Raw genomic sequence first — 23575 nt, forward strand, 5'->3', positions numbered from 1 at the left:
TGTGAGTGTTGACGAGGACAAGGCTGGAGATCACTCTGTCATGCTGATTGAGTTTGAATAACAGACTGGAAGCTTCAAAAGGAGGGTGGTGCTTGGAATCATTGTTCTTCCTCTGTTTACCATGGTTACCTGCAATGGAACAAGTGCCGTCATCATTGCTTTGCACGAAAAGGGCTTCACAGGCAAGGATATTGCTACCAGTAAGATTGCACCTAAATCAACCATTTATCGGATCATCAAGAACTTCAAGGAGAGCGGTTCAATTGTTGTGAAGAAGGCTTCAGGGTACCCAAGAAAGTCCAGCAAGCGCCAGGACCGTCTCCTAAAGTTGATTCAGCTGCGGGATTGGGGCACCACCAGTACAGAGCTTGCTCAGGAATGGCAGCACGCAGGTGTGAGTGCATCTCCACGCACAGTGAGGCGAAGACTTTTGGAGGATGGCCTGGTGTCAAGAAGGGCAGCAAAGAAGCCACTTCTCTCCAGGAAAAACATCAGGGACAGACTGATATTCGACAAAAGGTACAGGGATTGGACTGCTGAGGACTGGGGTAAAGTAATTTTCTCTGATTAATCCCCTTTCCGATTGTTTGGGGCATCGGGAAAAAAGCTTGTCCGGAGAAGACAAGGTGAGCGCTACTATTAGTCCTGTGTCATGCCAACAGTAAAGCATCCTGAGACCATTAATGTGTGGGGTTTCTTCTCAGCCAAGGGAGTGGGCTCACTGACAATTTTTCCTAAGAACACAGCCATGAATAAAGAATGGTACCAACACATCCTCCTATAGCAACTTCTCCCAACCATCCAGGAACAGTTTGGTAACAAACAATGCCTTTTACAGCATGATGGAGCACCTGGCCATAAGGCAAAAGTGATAACTAAGTGGCTCGGGGAACAAAACATTGATATTTTAGGTCCATGGCCAGGAAACACCCCAGACCTTAATCCCATTGAGAACTTTTGGTCGATCCTCAAAAGGCTGGTGGACAAACAAAACCCCACAAATTCTGACAAACTCCAAGCATTGATTATGCAAGAATGGGCTGCCATCAGTCAGGATGTGGCCCAGAAGTTAATTGACAGCATGCCAGGACAGATTGCAGAGGTCTTGAAAAAGAAGGGTCAACACTGCAAATATTGACTCTTTGCATCAACTTCATGCAATTGTCGATAAAAGCCTTTGACACTTATGAAATGCTTGTAATTATTATTCAGTATCCCATAGTAACATCTGACAAAAAAAATCTAAAGACACTGAAGCAGAAAACTTTGTGGAAATTAATATTTGTGTCATTCTCAAAACTTTTGGCCACGACTGTGCATCCTGCCCTGCCCTGCCCTTCTAAAATCTGAAAGCCAAGTTAACAAACAGATCACCGACCATTTCGAATCCCACCGTACCTTCTCCACTATGCAATCTGGTTTCCGAGCTGGTCATGGGTGCACCTCAGCTACGCTCAAGGTCGTAAACGATATCATAACAGCCATCGATAAAAGACAGTACTGTGAAGACATATTCATCGCCCTGGCCAAGGCTTTCGACTCTGTCAATCACCGCATTCTTTTCGACAGACTCAATAGCCTTGGTTTCTCAAATAACTGCCTCGCCTGGTTCACCAACTACTTCTCAGATAGAGTTCAGTGTGTCAAATCGGAGGGCAGGTTATCCGGACCTCTGGCAGTCTCTATGGGGGTGTCACAGGGTTCAATTCTCGGGCTGACTCTTTTGTCTGTATATATCAATGATGTCGCTCTTGCTGCTGGTGATTCTCTGATCCACCTCTACGCAGACGACACCATTCTGTATACATCTGGCCCTTCTTTGGACACTGTGTTAACAAACCTCCAAACGAGCTTCAATGCCATACAACACTCCTTCCGTGGCCTCCAACTGCTTTTAAATGCTAATAAAACTAAATGAATGCTCTTCAACCGATTGCTGCCCGCACCCGCCAGCCCGACTAGCATCACTACTCTGGACGGTTCTGACTTAGAATATCTGGACAACTACAAAGTAGAGTCCAGACTCACATTAAAGATCTTCAATCCAAAATTAAATCTAGAATCGGCTTCCTATTTCGCAACAAAGCGTACTTCATTCATGCTGCCAAATATACCCTTGTAAAACTGACTATCCTGCCGATCCTCGACTTCGGCTATATCATTTACAAAATATCCTCCAACACTCTACTCAGCAAATTGGATGTAGTCTATCACAGTTTTGTCACCAAAGCCCCATATACTACCCACCACTGCGACCTGTATGTTCTCATTGGCTGGCCCTCGCTACATACTGGTTCCAGGTCATCTATAAGTCTTTGCTTGGTAAAGCCCCGCCTTGTGTCAGCTCACTGGTCACCACAGCAACACCCACCCGTAGCACACGCTCCAGCAGGTATATTTCACTGGCCATCCCCAAAGCCAACACTTCCTTTGGCCGCCTTTCCTTACATTTCTCTGCTGCCAATGACTGGAACGAATTGCAAAAATCAATGAAGCTGGAGACTTATATCTCCCCCTCTAACTTTAAGTATCAGCTGTCAGAGCAGCTTACTGATCACTGTACCTGTATACAGCCAATCTGTAAATAGCACACCAAACTAACTCATCCCCATATTGTTATTTATCTTCTTGCTCTTTTGCACCCCAGTATCTCTACTTGCACATCATCATCTGCACATCTATCACTCCAGTGTTAATGCTAAATTGTAATTATTTTGCCTATTTATTTCCTTACCTCCATACTCTTCTACATTTGCACACACTGTACATAGATTTTTTCAATTGTGTTATTGACTATGTTTGTTTACGTGTAACTCTGTGTTGTTGTTTTTGTTGCACTGCTTTGCTTTATCTTTGCCAGGTCGCAGTTGTAAAGGAGAAATTGTTCTCAACTGGCCTACCTGGTTAAATAAAGGTGAAATAAAATATAACAAATGTATTAAAAAAAAGATGTAGAAATAGTATCGGGAAAAACTGACCTCTGTTGTTGTGGTAGTGGGTGTGTGAATGGGCGTTGTGGTTAAGCGTTCTGGTCCTGAGGCCAAGGTTGGGCGTTCTCGGGAGGGCCGGGGGGTGGGGGGGCACGTTGGGACTATTGCGGGGAGACGGGGCGCTGTTGGACATCTTGGTCAGGGGGCTGTGGGTCAGGTCAGCGGCTCTAGTGTAGCAGTGGGGGTCGGCGCTTGCAGGGTGGGGTGGGTCTGTGGACACTGCTCTCAGGGCGCACACAGGCTTGAGGGAGGACAGCACCTGAGATTTTGCTCGCAGCCACAGCTCCTGCTGCATGCTGGGACCCTGCGGGAGGTCCGTTTGGGGGAGGGATGATGATAGGTGGTTGCAGAGAGGAGAGACAGATTGAAATGATAGAGGGGGAGAGGAGATAGGGTAACCCTAAAGCGGAAATCAATAATTCATTCAATCTAGTGGGCAAATGCATTACCCATTCAACTGGATGGTTAGGAAAGAAGGACAACATTGACACTGAAATGACTGTGATGAATGAGATATGACAATATTGGCATCAACTTGTTGAATCAATGTTGTTTCCACGTCATACAAAATACAATAATAATCTATGTGATGACGTTGAATCAACGTAGAAAACTGATTGGTTTTGCAAAAAGTCATAAAATAATGGAAATTCGTATTTTTTTCACACAACTTTTGACTCAAATCCAGTGACATGGTGACATTTTCTCATAGCCGCGGGAAGTAGATTGGGGTGGGGAGGCTGTCATTTTTTTGCCTCGCTGAAGACATTTATATTGGGTCTGCTAATACAGGACTAGTAAAGGCCCAGTGCACTACTTTTGTGTTTTTTTTGTTACTAAATGTATTTGAGTGTTTACCAGAATTTGTAACCTAAGTCTGATAATTATCTGTACAAAACAGGTAATCTGATAATACTTGTGGATTATAAAAATACTTGAAATATGTTTTCCAGTTTATTTTAATATTTTGAAAATTGAACTTATTTCTATGTGAAAACTGAAATTCATTCCTTTTCCATTTTAGTAAATACATTTTCATACTGGTCCCACATGGGAATCAAACTCACAACCCTAACATTGCAAGTGCCATGCTCTACCAACTGAGTCACATCATCACATCAGATCATCACAAACCACTGGATGTACATAATTACTGTATAGTGCATTTTTTTTCTTTGTTGTGATGGAAAGTCTACAGGTACAAACCTAGATGACCAGTATGTCCAGTACAGTAATGTACATTGGTTTGTAAGGAGGGTAAATTAATATCGCACATAAAGTGGTTGTTTTCCACGGTATTTGATCAAGAAAAATATTTATTTTGATGTGGATTTTTTGTGTCTTTGTCCATAACTGCACCTTTTGATGTAAATGTTTGAGCAAGGGCGCAACTTTGGTTTTAGAAGTGGGTGGGAGACATAATATTTTTTTTTTTAATCCAGTCAGATAAACACTCCAAACAGCCTACACGATCGCTCGGAGGTGTCCGCATGGTCCTAAAGCATACCGTTGCCTAGTTTTGTATCACATTCCAATTATAAAATTGGGGGGGATAAAAATGCAATTTCAGCATGTGGTCCCCAGTGAAAGTTGCAGCCCTGTGTTTGAGGACAGGGTTTTGTTCTTTCTGGATTCCATTAATGACAACAGAGAAAGGGGCAGGGCAACAACACTTACACTTCCAAATACTGAATCCTGCAAGATACTATTCTTAATTATACAACTACCTTTTTTGCCAAAGCAGATGCAGAATATTTTTTTGTTGTTGCCCGCCCTACAGATGTCTATAATCGGCCACTAATAATAGTAAAGGCCCAGTGCACTACTTTGATTTTTTTAGGGGGTGCCTTACTTCCAGCAGATATGCATTTTCTGTTGATTTCACTTTTGTGAATCTAAACTAGACGTTGAAATGACATCTGTGCCCAGTGGGAGAAATCAAATCTATTGAGTCAGTGAGTGAGGATTTAGATCCATTTACACAACTATCAATTGTAAAAATACATAATATACATACATACATACATACATACATACATACATACATACACACACACACACACACACACACACACATATATTCTAAGCCTGATCACAACTGGCTGCCAACATCAATATCTCAATTCAAACACAAGGACAGTTGACTATAGTACAATGCATACACAAATGTATACATTTGTCAAACCTGCAAGAATTTTGTTGTATAGATTTAACAATTGTAGGTATTTTGGTAAACATTCTGAACATAGCAACAGAGTAATCACTCAGTAAGTAAATGTATTTTGTATACAAAAAGGTAAAGAAATGGGTTATGAAAAAATACTATACACAAACATGACTTTCAACCCATTGCAGGACTGCTTTTCCAACACTTTCTAGTTAACAATTTGTTGTATCCTTGGCCATTTTTAGCATTTGCTTGAATTTACAACAAACCTGGATTACACACCAATGACTTAACAAAGACAGACCATAACTTGTGCACAAGTTCCTAGAATGAACTACTCTAGAAAGAGGCTGAATTGTTAATTCCCACCTACCTGAACTGTGCAACTGCTTCATGAAGAAGCTCTCGTCTGAAAACAGTAACCATCACCTCTACCTGATTGACAACGATACTGTTGTGTGCAGTCACCGGAGAGCAGTGAACATGCTACTCTCATTTCCCAAGCTGTCCCCAAAACTGCACATCCTCATTATCGACACACGAGGGCACAGTTTCACTCAAGCTATGGTTAGAACGTGTAATAAAACAATGAGAGACAATAAAACATTTGGAAGGGTAAAGGCTGTGACATGACAGGTGTTTAAGTATACCAGTGTTAAGCATTTTTACAGTGGAAATGAAGCGTTTGTCCACTCTAAAATCCACTGTAACAGTGAAGATAGATGGCAGATCACATGATGTCAAATTCAAAAGGTGAGTTCAATCTCACTGGACTAGAGAAGCAAGTCATACACTGATGAGAAACAAAGTGAAAGTAACACAAGTTTCAAATTGTGTTTTTTTTTTTTTATTGCCACAAGAATAATCATACATTTTAGTAAGAAAATGTCAAATAAAAAGGTGTATTATAGAACAGCCACATTTTAAATCAGCCTACAAGACAATTCAATAACTTTCATCACGACGTAAAACAGACAAATTTTGATGATGCCTGCAAGTAAAATGACAAACAAAGGATCTGGAAAAATGGAACCTTGAAAAACGTAGAACAGATCAAAGCGATATTCAAATAGCCAAACAACTCCAACTTTTGTCCACTTATTTCCTGATAATGATACCTTTTCAAACCAAGGCTGGGTCTTAACAGGAAGCCTTTGAAGATGGACATTTAACGTAAGTAGATGTTTCCCAGTCCTATGGTTACATCACGCCTGCTGCATTATCAGTACAGCCCAAAAAGAGAGGAGCTAACATATGGTACATTGTAGCATTACTTTACTATAGTGTACCCTGAGTGTCACCAGTTCATCATGCTAAATCTCATATCACATGGTTAATAGAATGATTTCTCAAGTGTTATAAAGACAACAGTGGAATGGTAGGTTGACAAAAAACAACATTTGGCACAATTTCCCCTGGTAATGATGAAGACAGAAGAAATCAAGAGGAATGAAAAAGAAGAGGAGGAATGACAAGAGAAAATGACAGAAACAAGTGTGGACTTCACGGTGTTTGTTCGCACTCGACACCCAATCTCTGCTCGCTGCCACTGCACCCTGGCCTGGTCCCAGAACTGTTTAAAGTGTATTAGTCAACTCTTTTTGTGAAGGTTAACCAATTTATGCTGGTCTGGGACCAGGCTTATCGCACCCCACTCTCACGTTGTCAGAACAGGGTGAAGGTACATCCGAAAAGGAGTAGTGACGTAGTGTGAGAATGCATCATGGGATCACATCTGTAGTCTAGTTTTCACAGGACAAAATAGGACACGGAGCATGGACAGACCTGCGTGTCCAAATGGACTGTGGAAGAAACCTACAGGTTTTCACTATTGACATTTGACACAGTATCACTGTTCACAAACTAGGCTCCACATCAGAAAATAAACCTCTTCTTAAAATCACTCACAGAATTACAACTGGCCAATCGCCCATCACCAGGAAGTGTAGTAACCAGTGAACACACTTTTTTTCTCCTTTTTTTACCAGGAGACCCGCTTGTGTACAACACCCATAATGCAGAACATTTCACAGAACCCCTCACCATACAAAACTAAAAGCATTTTTTTTTTTTTAAATGTATATTGTCATGAAAAAATATTGTATTCTTTACATACAACCTCTGTTGTACTGTGATGTGCCGCCAGATATCACCCGTTGATGCCCTTTAATAACACTACGTTGGAAGCTCGCAAACTTATGCTGAAAACTTACAACCATTTCCCTCATTTTATGTTAAACTCCCATTTGGGTCCTTTTTAAAGTAGCTAGGTTGAGTTAAATGCCTTACATTTCCTGGAAGGGTACATGAATGATATGACCAAAGACTACTTTCTACCCCTGTCCAATAAATCGATGAATATATTATTAGAATTTAGTCTGTTTAATAAAGCTACAGCTGCGTTTGCATTAAACAAGGTTTAATTTAAGCATATCAAAGCTCTGTAAGTCAACCCTTTGAAAAGGCCAAATTGATTGCATATCTCAAACTATGTTCCAAAACGATGATAGCCATTTACTATACTACAGAGCATTAGAATGCCACACACTTTATATTGCAACCTCAGTCTATAGGTCAAAGGTGAAGGTATACATCACTACAGACAGCATATTTTCACCTCAGAGTATTGCCATGTGCTCAAAGGGTTGGTGTCTAGTTGACAGCTTGTTGCTTTGAGCAAACATTTATTTGATGTCAAGTGCATAAATTGACTTAGTTTCAAGCCATAAGCAAAGCTTTGACAATATGGGATTGTTGGATACTGACGAGTCACAAGCAAGGCTCATGCAGTAAAACCAAGCAGGGGCGAGTGGTCGACAATTGTTACAGAACACCAAGTCCTCTAGTAGCCCTGTATGTGTTGGTTATGCAAGAAATCTAGCTGTCAATTGTCCTCAAAAACCAGGCTAAACAGAAGAATCAACAAACATACACAGGGGTACCCCAGGACCAGGTAAATGGAAGAAAGGTTCTCCGCCACCATTTGCACCCCCCCCCCCCGATCTACTCTTCTAGAATGTGATTGAAGGTCTGGAAATAAGTGTGCACAGATTGCCTCACACCATAGGTCAGACACTTGTGCCTTTGAGAAGACTTCCTACATGAAATGACATGTGTAGCTCAAAATCGTCACTGGTACCAAGTAACACAATGGATTGGATACGACCTCTTCAGAACACACGCTCACAATTCCGATTCACTGGAATCAATGGTAAGTAAATAACGTTCGGTTAAAATGCAATCCTAATTTTTCACAACATCACTAAAAATGCATTCCTAATTTTTAATTCACATTCCCTCAGTCACTACAGAAAACACAAAGCTAAAATCCAGACCTACGCTAGTAGCACATAATCGTATGATGTACAGGAGAGACATTGCATCACAGATCTATTCTCATCATGTATCCAATCCATTGCATCTTCATTTCTGGCACGGCTATGGCCTAAAATCAGTGCCGGACTTAGAGAGGAGCAACGGAATATTTGTCTACCCAACATGACAAGAAGAGTAAAACGGTCTCTGCACAACCCTGAATGTGTAGTTCTTTAGTTACTTGTCAGGTCAAATCAAATGGGGAATCAGCAGAATAGAACTGCTCCTCTCTCAGGGACAGGGACTAACCCTGGACAGACTACCAGCGCCTTGCATATGATGACCAGATTTCAAAGTGGAGGCAGAAAAATCACCGGGACACTGAAAGGACAGACAGACAGACAGTGGAGGTGGGACAGTAGGGGCTGAGGAAGAGGTGGTCATTTGAAGGCCGACTGGAGGTTCTTGAAGGCGGCTTGCCTCTGCTTCTTCTCCTCCGCCTGCTTCTTCTTCTCCTCTTGCTCCTGCCGGATCTCCGCCTCGAATTGGCTGCCCGCGTTGACAGCCGCCACCTGTCGAAGGGAGAAGATGTATTACCACTGCTCCATTGTTCTCCTACCCTTCATGTCATCTCATAGGCCTACAAACATCACTAATCAACAGACGTCTCAAGTCAGTTCAATTAAGTGGCTGTGATTTTCTTGATTATTTATTGAAAAGAATCAAAGTGAATAAAACGGCAGATAGAGGGAGAAACCGTGTAGAAGAGCCATGAGAATGGGATTCTCTCTCATGCTTGTGCTGAGGGCGGTGCACAACCAACCTCGGACACGGAGGATCAGAACTTGAACTCACTTTGGCTTCAAAGAAGGTCTTGGCTCCCTTCACTCCCTCAGTGGACACGTCAATCTCTGATAGTCGAGCCAGAACACTGAGACCGCTGTCCTCCGCTAGTTCCCCTGCTGCAGACTTCCTGAAGATCAGGAGGAACTGGAGAGAAGGAGAGGAAGAAAGGTCACTGGAGTCAGAATAGAATCCATACTCTTCTCTTTTTGTGATCACTGATCAATATTATGTAAAAAAACACACAAAAAAAAAAAACATGCATAAAGCAAATTGATTCCAGCAAAATGACCACATAAAAAAACATCACTAAGCTTCATACAACCTGACAGCTTGCACCACTCACTCATCTTCCACACAAATACAAGTGTTACAAGTTATAAGATATAGTAGGAAGAGCGAGTGCTTGGTGCCATGCCGTTTCATTCTCGTCTCACCTCTCTGAAGCTCAGCTTGTTGTCCAGGTCCTCGTCTACCTCCTTAATCATGTTCTTCAGGCCCAGGTGGGTCTGTGGTGCCCCCAGCTTCTCCATCATTAGCTTCAGCTCCATCAGGTCTATGAAGCCGTCCTTCCCCGCGTCGTACCTGAACACATGCAGAGAGAAAGATGGGTTAGCCTTAAAGCAGTTCGCCCGGCGTAGATTAAATGTGTTCAAGGATTTGTATGATTTCAGCTAGTAGTTTAAGATAAAACGGGTCCCCGAAAATTGTGCACATCATTAATTTCATGCATGTTAGACTTTTTTCCTTTTTGCAATTCATATTATATGTTACGAATTTCTAAAGTACTTCACTTAATTGAAGCACATTAACACATGGAGTATTATGCACTGGAATAAGAGTGGTTGATTCCAAATTGCTGTCAATGGACTCAAATAGATATTCATGGTTTGCGCGTCATGCTACAGATGACCACTTGAGGGGGGTAGAGCGTAATAAAAAAAATTGAGCGCCTTTCATGTCAATCTGACTGCTTCCTTCTCCGGAGCAGTGCTATCCTCTTCACTGTTCCTCTGAAGTTTTCTATTTGTCAAACAGTGTTAGCCAAGAAACATGATAATCGTCCTTGGGTGAGTTGCATCTGTTGCGAGGCAGACCGTCTTAAAAAGGGTCCTCTGCAGTTCAAACAAAGCAGTCGGTCCCGCCACCTTTTTGGCTAAACTGCTTAGGGATGGGCCTGGAGAAATGTAACCCGTTTCAAATTCAGACATGGCTATGGATGCAAGGACTGACCATCCATGATATCAATATGATAGTTTGAACCATGTTTTGAAGCTATACAGTGTTTGTAAACAAACACTAGAGCTAGAGAGTTGAAAAACTCATGAGGTATTTAGAAAATTCTTCATTAATTAATTTAATTTTGAAGTCCAAAATTTGATGTAGCAAATGCAGAATGCTCCTTTAAAGAATGCATTTGACTTGGCAATCATTTTTTTTGGGGGGGGGGGAGCTAACTGAATATCCTTAATCCATAACAACAAGAAAAAAATGATCTACTGGCTCATATATGCAGATCTTGGCCACATTGTTAAAATCTTATTTCAACTTTGTGTTAACGGCCAGTGGTCAGCTGTGTCAGAGGAGTAGCCAACAGATCAGACCTGCTTGCTTCCAGCTGCACTAGGGTCGGACAACATTCCTTTGTGTAGTACGACACCCCGGAGCTGGGGCAAGATATGGCTCGGAAAATATACCTCAATCCAGGGATGAGAAATGCATTGTACACCGAATTGTCCCATTATCCTAACTGCTACACTGAGAAGATTTAATTCGTTCAATCTTCTCCAAAAAATAAAAAAAGGACCTTTGGACCATGGTGCAGTTCTTAATTACACTTTGGATGGTGTATCAATACACCCAATCACTACAAATATTCAGGCACCCTTCCAAACTCAGTTACAGGGGAGGAACGAAACCACTCAGGGATTTCACCATGAGGCCAATAGTGATTTTAAAACAGTTAGAGTTTAATGGTTGTGATATGACAAAACTGAGGATGGATCAACATTGTGGGTACTCTGCTATACTAACCTAAATGGCAGAGTGAAAGGAAGGAAGACTGTACAGAATTTAAATATTCTAATACATGTATCCTGTTTACAATAAGGCACTAAAGTAAGATGGAAAAAGAATTGTCAAAGAAATTAACTTTTTGTTCTGAATACAAAGCATTACGTTTGGGGCAAATCCAACAACACGTCACGGAGTACCACTTCATTTTCAAGCATGGTGGTGGCTGCATCATGTTATAGGTATGCTTGTCATCAGCAAGGACTAGGGAGTTTTGGGGGGGATAAAAAGAAACACAAATGGAGCTAAGCACATGCAACATTTTTGAGAAAAATTGTCTCAGTCTGCTTTCTAAACAGACACTTTCAGCAGGTCAATTACCTAAAACACAAGGCCAAATATACACTGGAGTTGCTTAACCTAGCCATTGAACGTTCCTGAGTGGCCTAGTTACAGTTGACTTAAATCTGCTTTAAAATATATAGCAACACCTGAAAATGGTTGTCTAGTAATGATCAACAACCAATTTGACAGAGCTTGAATAATTATTTTAAAGAAAGGGCAAATATTGTACAATCCAGGTGTGCAAAGCTCTTAGGAGACTTACCCAAAGAGAGAGACAGTTGTAAATCGCTGCCAAAGGTGACTAACAGGTGTTAAATACTTATTTAAATCAAGATAACACACTATTTTCCTTTAATATATACACTGCTCAAAAAAATAAAGGGAACACTTAAACAACAATGTAACTCCAAGTCAATCACACTTCTGTGAAATCAAACTGTCCACTTAGGAAGCAACACTGATTGACAATATATTTCACATGCTGTTGTGCAAATGGAATAGACAACAGGTGGAAATTATAGGCAATTAGCAAGACGCCCCCAATAAAGGAGTGGTTCTGCAGGTGGTGACCACAGACCACTTCTCAGTTCCTATGCTTCCTGGCTGATGTTTTGGTCACTTTTGAATGCTGGCGGTGCTTTCACTCTAGTGGTAGCATGAGACGGAGTTTACAACCCACACAAGTGGCTCAGGTAGTGCAGCTCATCCAGGATGGCACATCAATGCGAGTTGTGGCAAGAAGGTTTGCTGTGTCTGTCAGCGTAGTGTTCAGAGCATGGAGGCGCTACCAGGAGACAGGCCAGTACATCAGGAGACGTGGAGGAGGCCGTAGGAGGGCAACAACCCAGCAGCAGGACCGCTACCTCCGCCTTTGTGCAAGGAGGAGCAGGAGGAGCACTGCAAAATGACCTCCAGCAGGCCACAAATGTGCATGTGTCTGCTCAAACTGTCAGAAACAGACTCCATGAGGGTGGTATGAGGGACTGACGTCCACAGGTGGGGGGTTGTGCTTACAGCCCAACACCGTGCAGGACGTTTGGCATTTTCCAGAGAACACCAAGATTGGCAAATTCGCCACTGGCGCCCTGTGCTCTTCACAGATGAAAGTAGGTTCACACTGAGCACATGTGACAGACGTGACAGTCTGGAGACGCCGTGGAGAACGTTCTGCTGCCTGCAACATCCTCCAGCATGACCGGTTTGGCGGTGGGTCAGTCATGGTGTGGGGTGGCATTTCTTTGGGGAGCCTCACAGCAATCCATGTGCTCGCCAGAGGTAGCCTGACTGCCATTAGGTACCGAGATGAGATCTTCAGACCCCTTGTGAGACCATATGCTGGTGCGGTTGGCCCTGGGTTCCTCCTAATGCAAGACAATGCTAGACCTCATGTGGCTGGAGTGTGTCAGCAGTTCCTGCAAGAGGAAGGCATTGATGCTATGGACTGGCCCGCCCGTTCCCCAGACCTGAATCCAATTGAGCACATCTGGGACATCATGTCTCGCTCCATCCACCAACGCCACGTTGCACCACAGACTGTCCAGGAGTCTGCGGATGCTTTAGTCCAGGTCTGGGAGGAGATCCCGCAGGAGACCATCCACCACCTCATCAGGAGCATGCCCAGGCGTTGTAGGGAGGTCATACAGGCATGTGGAGGCCACACACACTACTGAGCCTCATTTTTTAAGGACATTACAGCAAAGTTGGATCAGCCTGTAGTGTGGTTTTCCACTTTCATTTTGAGTGTGACTCCAAATCCAGACCTCCATGGGTTGATACATTTGATTTCCATTGATCATTTTTGTGTGATTTTGTTGGCAGCACATTCATAAAGAAAAAAGTATTTAATAAAAACATTTCATTCATTCAGATCTAGGATTTGTTATTTTGGTGTTCCCTTTATTTTTTTCGAGCAGTGTATATTTTTTAAAGTTAAATATATATATATATATAAAAAAAGACTGACCTTGTATTTTGTGTAGATCATTGTTAAAAAAAATGACAACTCAATTTGAATCTCATTTTGTAACAACAAAATGTGGAAAAAGTGTATGTATGTGTATGTATGCTTTCTGAAGGCACTGTACATGTAGTTCACTACTCCCAACACTGGTGTTAATATACACAGGAATGCGTTCTGACCCTAGTAAAGCTGTAAGCAAGCGAGTCGGATCTGCTGGCTACCTGAGGAGAGGCCTTTAAAAGGACAGGGGGAGAGATAACGAATGGGAGAGATGGATAAAGAGAGAAATCAGAGCCCCAGCCATCTTGTCCACTCAGTCGAAGTCACTTACGTTTCCCAATAAGAAACCAAAAAATGTCGCTCAACAGAAAAAGGGAACTAACAAATGGGTGGCTACTTGGAAGAATGTCAAATATAAAATGTAATTTTGATTTGTTTAACACTTTTTTGGTTACTACATGATTCCATGTGTTATTCATAGTTTTGATGTCTTCACTATTATTCTACAATGTAGAAAATACTAATAAGAAAAGAAAAACCCTTGAATGAGTAGGTGTCCAAACTTTTGACTGGTACTGTACATGAACTGTTTCGACTGGGAAACATACGGTAAGCTTTACAGTCACCACACACACTTTCAGTCTGATGTCCAGTGAGTTAAACCATGTTGAGTCACACTTTTACAGGAAGCGGTTCGACTAAGGAGGGGTGGGGGTGGTAATCTTACTCATACATATTTAAGTCATACCAAAGTTTCCCCACAAATAAGCCAGCCTATACAGCAAATCAACCTTTGTGCAACAGAAAGAGCACCTGCTACATTTTACGACTCCCCTGACCTTTTACCTTGTCTATGTAGGCTATGCAATCTTTTCTTATCATACCCTGCTGGCCTCTGCTGTGAGTTGTTCTAGGCAAGTGCAATTGCACAATGAGGAAATGAACATTTGAGACATGCTGCCAACTAAAAGTGCATTCTAACTATATTTCAACTGTTAGATGACACACACAGAAAGAGACAAAAGAGCTCTAAACAAAAAAAGGGGAGTTGGACAGAAGCTAGCTGTGTGTTTATCAGAACATAGAGGCTGGCACTGGCAGCCCCTCCTAGCCACCGGCCCGAGAGGGGGGGGGGCAGTGTAAACTGCTGGGGAAACTCTGGGTCCAAGCCAAGACAGGGTGGGGATTGGCTCTGTGTGTGTGTTTGGGGTGGGGCAATCTTTCCTCCAGAGATCCCAATGCCCCGGGGCAGTGAAGGGGACATTGCCCTGCGTAGGGCGTCTTCTTTCAGATGAGACATGAAAATGGGTGTCCTGAATCGGTTTAAAAAATAAATAAAAATTAAACATCCCATGGCACTAATCGTAAGAGTAGGGGTGGTAACCCCGGTGTCCTGTAGTGTTGTGCAGTTCACGAACGATTTGTTTTTTGAATGACTTTTTTACAGATTCGGGAGTCATGATTTGTTTTTCTTGAGTTATTCGTTCGTTTGACCTGCTAGTGCTGGCTGTAATGAGTCCTACAGTAGGATTAATGCAGTGGTCAAAACAACTGGGAAATCTCCTACTTCCGACTTTAGTACGTTCAAGAAAACGATCTGAGTAGAATTTAAATATATATATTTTTTTAAATAGATGAACGGTCATCCAACTCGAACCTCTTTGTAGAGCTTCGACTTTCCGACCTAAATATTACTGACGTCATGTTTTGACCTCGTTCCCCCACCCCCAGAGTAACCAGTTGTCTTGAAAGCACCATAATACCTCTGGCTCAGTGACTCCAGAGACGTGCGCCGACCACCAACAGTGTCATATAAGCGCAAGAAAGCAGAGTGAAGGAGGAAGCACTTTGGCTAACGGATTGGCCTCCCGTTTCCCCTCAGTCATTATGTCTGAACCCACCTTCTCTACTCTCTCGCTCTGAGACGGGGTCGCCATGGCAACAGGCACCTTTTACTGAAGACCGCAGTAGTCTGGGGTGAGGCACCTGCAAGCAAGTCACGCTTTCTTTTCTCCTTCCTCCTCTTCGCTCTTCCTGGAGCGTTAGCACCAACCCGCTAACTGCACATGACAGTCATTGACAGAATAGCATTTTATGTCTCTGGCTAACGGAGTCCTTCTTTTCCATCATTCTTGGGCTGTAGTGTAGACTACAATGCGAGCAGTGTCAGCAAATATTGATAGCCAACTAGATTCCCTCCAGAGGCATACATCCGGTGAAGTGGAGGAACGAGTGGCCTTACAGCAAAGATCCCCCCCATCTCTGCTAGTGTTCACAGCCAGGAATGAAGTCTTGGGCCCGTATTCACAATATGTCTCTGAGTGGAGTGCTGAGCTAGGATCAATTTTGCCTTATAATTTATAATGAATAAGGTGGGTGGGGCTAGGGCTGTCACGAAATTGTGTCAGCTGGTGATTGTCACGCAAATAACTGTCGGTTTCACGGTAATTGACCGATAATTAACACATTTAGTGTCTCCTGGCTTCCACACAGCCTACAAGCCACTGATGCAGACCTTTCGACCAACTACATTTGAAAAAGTCTAATAAATCCATGTAATATAGCCTAGATCTTCACAATAAATACATTATTTATTTTAGACAGGTCTAAGAAAATAGTCTATTTCAGAAGAACATACTCTGAGTTGTCTTTACTTTAGGTCCTGATCTGGCTATGCCATTTGTCTGTGGGCTACACTAGTTAATTTAGCAGACAAGATTTGCTTAGAATTCCATGGCATTTTATATTATAGTATGAAGAATACAATTGGACAAAGCTGAATAAAATAGAAATGATAGTTTCTCCAAACGACGAGGGAGTGCGCACGAGGCTATTCTGTGTTGAGCGGTTAAAGAAATAGGTACTCCTACATGCTTCATTTAGAGTTATAATTGCAACCGTAGTTCTTCAAAAGGTTGGGCTATATCCAGGCTGCATCACATCCAGCCGTGATTGGGAGTCCCATAGGGAGGAGCATGATTGGCCCAGCGTCGTCAGTGTTTGGATTCATTGTAAATGAGAATTTGTTCTTAACTGACTTGCCTAGTTAAATAAATTAAAAGTGAATTAAATGCACCCTAAAAAGAAGACCTTGCCTTTTGCAGCCCTTCTCCCTAAATGCTGCCCGCTCCGAAGCCTCTCTCATTGAACTCACACGGCTCTCCATCACATGATCGGGTCTTTCTCCGTGGCTACAAGTGAAGACCAACACGTTGGGGACGCAACATCGCTCGTCCTTATTCAATTTCGAGGTGCATATTGAAGATCTTGGAAGAAATTTCTACATTTACTTCTCGTCAGCCAACAAGATTAGTAGGTCTAACGAACAGCAAATGCACTAGCCTATGTCAATCCACTATCCCCTATAGTACAAACGTTGACCTATTCTAAAGCGAGAAAATAAATATCCCCAACAGTCTGGGACAGTTGTGGGATGCATAGATCCCAAAGTAATACAACCACTAGGGTCAACATTTTTTTACACAAATGAGGCTGATGCATCGGATCAGAACAATTAGCTTAAAATCTTGATCGCCCAATAGTTTACTTCTTCACAATTTAATGCCCAGCAATGCACACACGGCAATAGGCTTTATCAGGAAAACACCATTCTCAAAAGTGACCACAAATGCAATTATTTTATTATAAAGTATATTTTTATGGTGAAAATGATCTTCCCCAAACTTGACTCACGCATTGCCAGTTAGGCACCCATCTACACCCATTGTAAAGCGGATTAATGTGCTTCATTTTAAGAAGTTATTTGGCCACATTAGTTAAAGAGCCAAACCTTAACCTCTTGGGGGGCACTATTTTTATGTTTGGAAAAATAACGTTCCCAAAGTAAACAGCCTATTTCTCATGACCAGATGCTAGAAAGTGCATATAGTTGACAGATTAAGATTTTTAAAAAAAACTCTAAAGTTTCCAAAACTGTACAAATATTGTCTGTGAGTATAACAGAACTGATATTGCAGGAAGTGCCTCTTATTTTGAAACCTCTGTGTTCCTATGCATGCCTATCCTCCATTTAAAGGGATATCAACCAGATTCCTTTTTCTGTGGCTTCCCTACGGTGTCAGTCTTTAGACAGTTTCAGGCTTTTATTTTGAAAAATGAGCGTGAAGGATCACATTGCGTAAGTGGAGAGGTGGGGGCTCTCAGAGTGAGTTTTGCGCAATTGAGTAAACCGGCCATTGTTCCTCCCGCTGTCATGGAAAAACCTACACACGGTTGATATATTATCGAATATATATTTTAAAAACTACCTGAGGAATGATTATAAAAAACACGTTTGACATGTTTCTGTGGACATTATGGAATTTCTGTCTGCGTTGTCGTGACCGCTCTTTCCTGTGGATTTCTGAACATAAATACCAACGTTTGTTTGTCGCGTTTGGGTATACAAATAATCTTTATGGAACAAAAGGAACATTTGCTGTGTAACTGGGAGTCTCGTGAGTGAAAACATCCGAAGAGCAAAAGGTAAATGGTTAATTTGATTGCTTTTCTGATTTGTGACCAAGCTTCCTGATGCTAAGTGTACATTATGCTATGCTAGGCTATCGACAAACGCTTAGATTGCTTTCGCTGTAAAGCATAATTTCAAAATCTGAGATGACAGGGTGATTAACAAAAGGCTAAGCTGTGTTTCACAATATTGCACTTGTGATTTCATGAATATGAATATTTTCTAGTAATATTATTTGACTGTTGCGCTATGCTATTCAGCGGTTGCTGACGAAAATGATCCCGCTACAGGGATGTGTGAGTCAAGAAGTTAACAAAACATATAGGCCTATGGGCTAGGCTACATGAGGTGTGCCACTGATTCAAAAAAGTAAAAAAATAAAGGCATTGTTTCTTGCCTTAAGCTGGGCATCATTCGCAAGTGACAAAATATAATTCACAAGTGATAGGCTAATATTGTCACCCATCAGACTATTCCTAATTGAATCTTGTTTTCAGATATACTAAATAATAAATGTGTGAAATTCGTTTTGATTTAGAATGGACCATTATCAAGCACCTGTCTCAAAACAGGAACAGGGGAAGCAACAACAAAAAATAATCTCTGCACTTAAATAGCAAAAGGAGGACGGTTTTCCTATGGTTCATTTTCATGTCAGCCAGGAAGGCTATACTCCTGTTGTAAAGACAAGCAATGTGTTTAATATTAGGAAAGTTGAGAAATAAATATAGTATAAATATACTAGGCCGAGCCTACAGAAAGCTGATGGGATCCTCCTCTTTCTAATAGAGGACATCACACTGCAATTGCATAGCCTATAGAAATATTGCACAACATGAGCTCATGAAGTGTTTGATGAAGTGTTTGATTAGATTTGCGATTACATTTGCATTGATGTCAGAGTGATTAGAGGGACAATAGAGTGCTGAGTACCAGGCAGTTAGCAAGTTCGGTAGGCTACTAATGACCATTAGCAGCATCAGAGCTTGGAGAAGCCTAATTACTGTGACAAAACGGTCAAGTGGAATTTGACTGCCTTTAATGACTCATGACCGCCGGTGTGGTGGTAATACAGTCACCACAACAGCCCTAGCTGGGGCCTGATCTTTGATCAGCACTCCTACTCTTAGACACTTTGTGAATGGGCCCTGACGTTAAGGTCCAACCAACGTTTTAACCCCGCATTCCATTGCAGCTCTGAACATTCGTGGCAAACGTCTTGAACACTACGGAAGTGATTTCAGCGACCATCGTCAGTGGCAGGATGTGCACAGCATGCAAACTCTTACCCCGGCCTAGATTCCATTCCTATTCTCATTAACAGGGTGTGTACCATGACAAATTCCATTAAATAGCTGTGAGGCTGGCTAATGGGGTGTTTACTGCCATAGTTTACATTGATGAGGAAGTTGAAATGTGTCATTCTGTCGTAATAGTTTTGCTCCGGGCAACAGATGGAGGGAGAAGAGGAACTAGTCTGTTGTGACTGCAGGCAGAGATGAGAGAAGTTGGGGACTATGCAGATCGATACAAAGATAAAATAGATGATATCGGCCTCTTATTTCCTGTGACACCCCGCCCCTAACAGCTTGACTTTGATATTTTTCTCTCAGAGAATAAGACCATAACATTTTTACATTTGTACATTTGTGCCTTTCCTTCTGAGAAAAGCACTTACACCATCTCTCTCGTAGGCAGGATTGTATTATGAACTGAAAATGATCTATTACTAGGTCAGGATGTGTGTAGCAGCATTGTACAGTACTGTAATTTGCATCCAGCTCAAAACGACTAGGTTGTGGGAGTTATACAATAGGCGTTGCACTAGTCAAGGAGGATAGCAATGAATGAAGGGAGTATTTGAACAGCAGTATACAGTAGATACTCCTTGTCCAGATGTCCTATTATGGGGGGGATTGGGGTTCATTCAAAGGCCACTCATTAACTGTGGAATAACTACCTTATTGCTATGTGCTTTATTGAGTAGGCAGCCACAGTCTGAGCTGCGGGCTGACTTCTAGAGCCCTGGGAAGCATAGTCTGTCAAATTTAATTTGAGCCGATGTGAAGACCAAGGGCATCATCATTGCTCTGTCTGTACAGTGTGATGTAATAACTTCTATACACAAGGGAAGGTCCATTTGGATTAGAAGTTATAGCTAATGGCAAGTACTTTAAAGTCGCTAGTACTGTTTTTGGGCCTGATTGTAGGGCTTTGAAAGTTGCTTAGGATTACTTTGAGCTCAGCGGACACTAGCCTTGGTTCTGCCATGTAGTTAGGAGTGTAAACAAAGATGTCCGCAGTTCACCTATAAATAATACTGCTATGAGCGAACATACATGTCACTGGTCATTTTAGGACATAATTGGATCACAAACAGCAGGGTAGGCTAAGTAATTGGGGAAACCTAAAAGATACCTGTTTATTCACTTTTTGAATCCTTCAAAAAGGTACTGTTGTCTCGGTCGCCTATCCCTTATCGTTGCCCTTTAAGCTCGGTTACATCATACTCCCTCTTTATTTCCCCCCTTTCAGCCACGCAAGGCAAAATTGGGCCAATCTTCATGGCACAGGAAACTTTCAGCATATTCTGTTACTCCCCTAAGGGGTGGCCCCAGTGAAAGCTAAACACTTGCTTATTACGCTCATCTCTAGAGACCCATTGCCTGTACTCACGAGAAATTACTGTATAGGCCAACATTACAGGTTTTTAACGGAACGTCCAGGCCTACTGCATTCCGTCAACTGAACAGACATGTTCAGATTCTTAGCGTTCCATACATGCCCATGCTTGTCCAGCCTGTGTAAAACCTGCATCTAGCTAATTCTATGAAAGTATAGTATACAGATATGGGTTTAGATTACTACTACAGTAAAAAGTAAAGCCATTTTAAAAATTGGGTGTATGTTTGCTCTAAGTTTCTTTGCTGAACAACGGTCGAGGAGAGAGAAAAGGTTGCACGAGGTGTAAAAAATTCCCAGTGAAACTAGAGGACTTTCCCCAACTCCCCACGGGAAATGGACTTCCTTCCGTCAGCAGGAGTTATCCTCTGAACTGTAGCCCAAGTTATTTATCTTCCATGACAAGTGAATCAGTCAAAATTCATTGAATGAGAACTTATTGCTCCAACTACAACTTTTGCCAATGCAAGCTGAGGAAACACCATGAAAAAGAAGGTATGATGAGGTGTTTGAAGTATCATATGCTGATGATTTAAGCAATGAGCATAAACTTTCAGTTGACCCACCGACAATGACCTTTAAGATGTGTCTGAGCATTCTGGAAGGAATGAGCTACTTTGGACATGACTTGTCCTTCGCAAAAGAGGAAGTGCAAATAGACCCAACTTCCTTAATCGCAGTGGTGTTTCTGTCAAATGTGGAAGCAGGAGGTAAGAATATCCATATTTGGGCACGACCAACTCCCTCGTCTGCACTTACAAATTTCAAAGGTTTCGTCAACGCCAGGGATTCAAAATGTCCACATCCACCATTATCTTTCAGAGCTAAAATGATGACTAACAGAAGTTTACTACAGTAGGTACTATGCTGTAGATGCCTCCAGTCTAAATCTCAGCCTACACTCTTCTTATAGTTAGCTTTTAAAATACACAGTTTACAATACAGAAACCTGAATTGCAGTGCAGCTAACATGAGATAAAAACATGAACGTCGGTCTCCAACTTAACCAAAGAAAGTTGCACGCCAATGACTTGGAGCTGAACGTTTGCTCCAAAAAAATGTGAGGCTGGGAACACTGATGAGCTCATATGATTAAGGTATGTGAGAAGAATGAGAAGTAAATAAGGGTGAACTGAACTGTCATTTACCATACGCATTGACCCGTGAGAGGCCTGTAAGTGTAGGTGAAAGTGAAACGCTTTGGCGTGAGCTTGACATACTTAACACCTCTACTCCAATGAGTTGTGACAAACAGGGAAGCAGTAATCTCTTAGGTAAATCCAGGAAAATCCAGACTCTGGTGAATGTTAACAATGTGTTGTTTCAACTCTTAACGCACGTGTTGGTTTAGATAGAGCAAAAACAGGCAAATTACAATAATGTTTCTTGCACCAGACAATAGCGCATGGATGCCATAGGACAACCTATTCCTGGAAATGATAAAGCCATGTACAGCTACAATAAGTAAGGCGGCCAAGTATCATATTTCGAGAGTACACTCCAGCTATTGCCACCGATGACATTCCCTTCTGATAGAGATTACAAAAGCCTCCATCCATCCATGAAATATGCCTGTTCCTGAAAGTAGAGAAGTAGTGGCCAAATGAGTCACAGTGAAGGTGAGTATGAATTAGGGCAAGTTGCACAACAATGCATTCAACCGAAATGTGTCTTCCGCAGTCGAGCTGTGTAGGACAGAGAGCCCACGGTAATCAACACAGCACACTCTTAGGAGAAGTGGGCTCGGGCCCTTAAGACAGAACAGAGCCAAAGAGATACCAGTCAATCACAATTAACAACAAAAAAACGTTTGAAGGAGCAGAGGCTAAAAAAAAGATTTTAAAGAGAAGACTTTGAGCAGATATGAAATTGTAATCTTGTAGTCTCCCATCTTGAGAGCACTCAAGACCATATAAAAATAAAAAAAAATGGGTGAACGTCTGGATCTGGGCCTTGTTCGAATTCAAAATAAAAAGTTGGACATTCTGGTTCTACAATCTACTTTTAAAAGTACAGTAGCACTTATGCTTGCAACTTGGCACAAAACCTGGAGAATGTTACAGACAAAAAAACTAAATAAAAGAGGGATTAGTTGCTTGTAAGGTTGTGAGATAAGGGGCTTTCTAATCAAAACCTTCATAACACAGCAAATCAACTGGTCAGACAAAGACGAATGCCAATGAAGAAAACAATCTTCTCCATTCTTCTGCAAAACCATGGCCAAAATAATACAAGCCGCTTACAACAACTTACCGGGAGACATAACAATTCAGTTACAAGTTACCTTCAAAAACTTTAGTCCGCCTTCCTATAAATTCAGTCTGATTAGGTGAAGATATGGATGTACAGTGTCACACATTAGGAATGTGACAAAAAATAGCTATTTTAACCACCTGAGGAACATTGCCACGGTGTGTCCGTTTCTCTCGCAGGCTGATACAGAGAGACTCATCCATTTATTTAATACAAGCAGGCTTGACTACTGTAATGCTCTCCTGTCTGGTCTGCTACCCAAGAAAGCCATTGGTCAACTGCAAAACATACAGAATGCTACAGCACGGGTACTGACCAAGACCAGATGGAGAGCACACATTACACCGGTTTTAAGGTCTCTGCACTGGTTGCCTGTTTTAGAATTATTTTTATTATTCTATTCGTTTTTAAATCAATCCACGATTGTGCACCCCAATACATGTCAGATACGCTTTTAGGTCCTTCGAGTGCTTTGCTTTTCCTTAGAGTGCTTTTTAGTCGTTCAGTTTGTCATTCTTTCATTGTTTTAATCTTAC

At 41.9% G+C, this 23575-nt stretch overlaps 1 protein-coding gene across 2 annotated transcripts in view; it reads right to left on the reverse strand.

Annotated features, from left to right (window-relative positions):
• Positions 1–5978: 5978 nt before the first annotated feature.
• Positions 5979–23575, reverse strand: part of LOC139416438 (EF-hand domain family, member D2) — a 28980-nt gene continuing 11383 nt past the window's right edge. Inside the window, exons 2-5 of one of the 2 annotated variants that reach the window (XR_011635099.1) lie at positions 9753–9900; positions 9328–9462; positions 6276–9044; positions 5997–6244 (exon numbers count right to left, since the gene is read on the reverse strand). Coding sequence is in view for 1 of the 2 variants with exons in the window: in XM_071165047.1 (XP_071021148.1) it covers positions 8913–9044; positions 9328–9462; positions 9753–9900 (415 nt within the window). In the remaining variant the exon portion in view is untranslated. Of the gene's footprint in view, positions 9045–9327; positions 9463–9752; positions 9901–23575 lie in introns of both variants that reach the window. The other variant, XM_071165047.1, reaches the window with a different exon arrangement.

The sequence above is a fragment of the Oncorhynchus clarkii genome, chromosome 9 (assembly GCF_045791955.1).
Source record: "Oncorhynchus clarkii lewisi isolate Uvic-CL-2024 chromosome 9, UVic_Ocla_1.0, whole genome shotgun sequence".
In the NCBI taxonomy this organism is placed as follows: domain Eukaryota; kingdom Metazoa; phylum Chordata; class Actinopteri; order Salmoniformes; family Salmonidae; genus Oncorhynchus; species Oncorhynchus clarkii.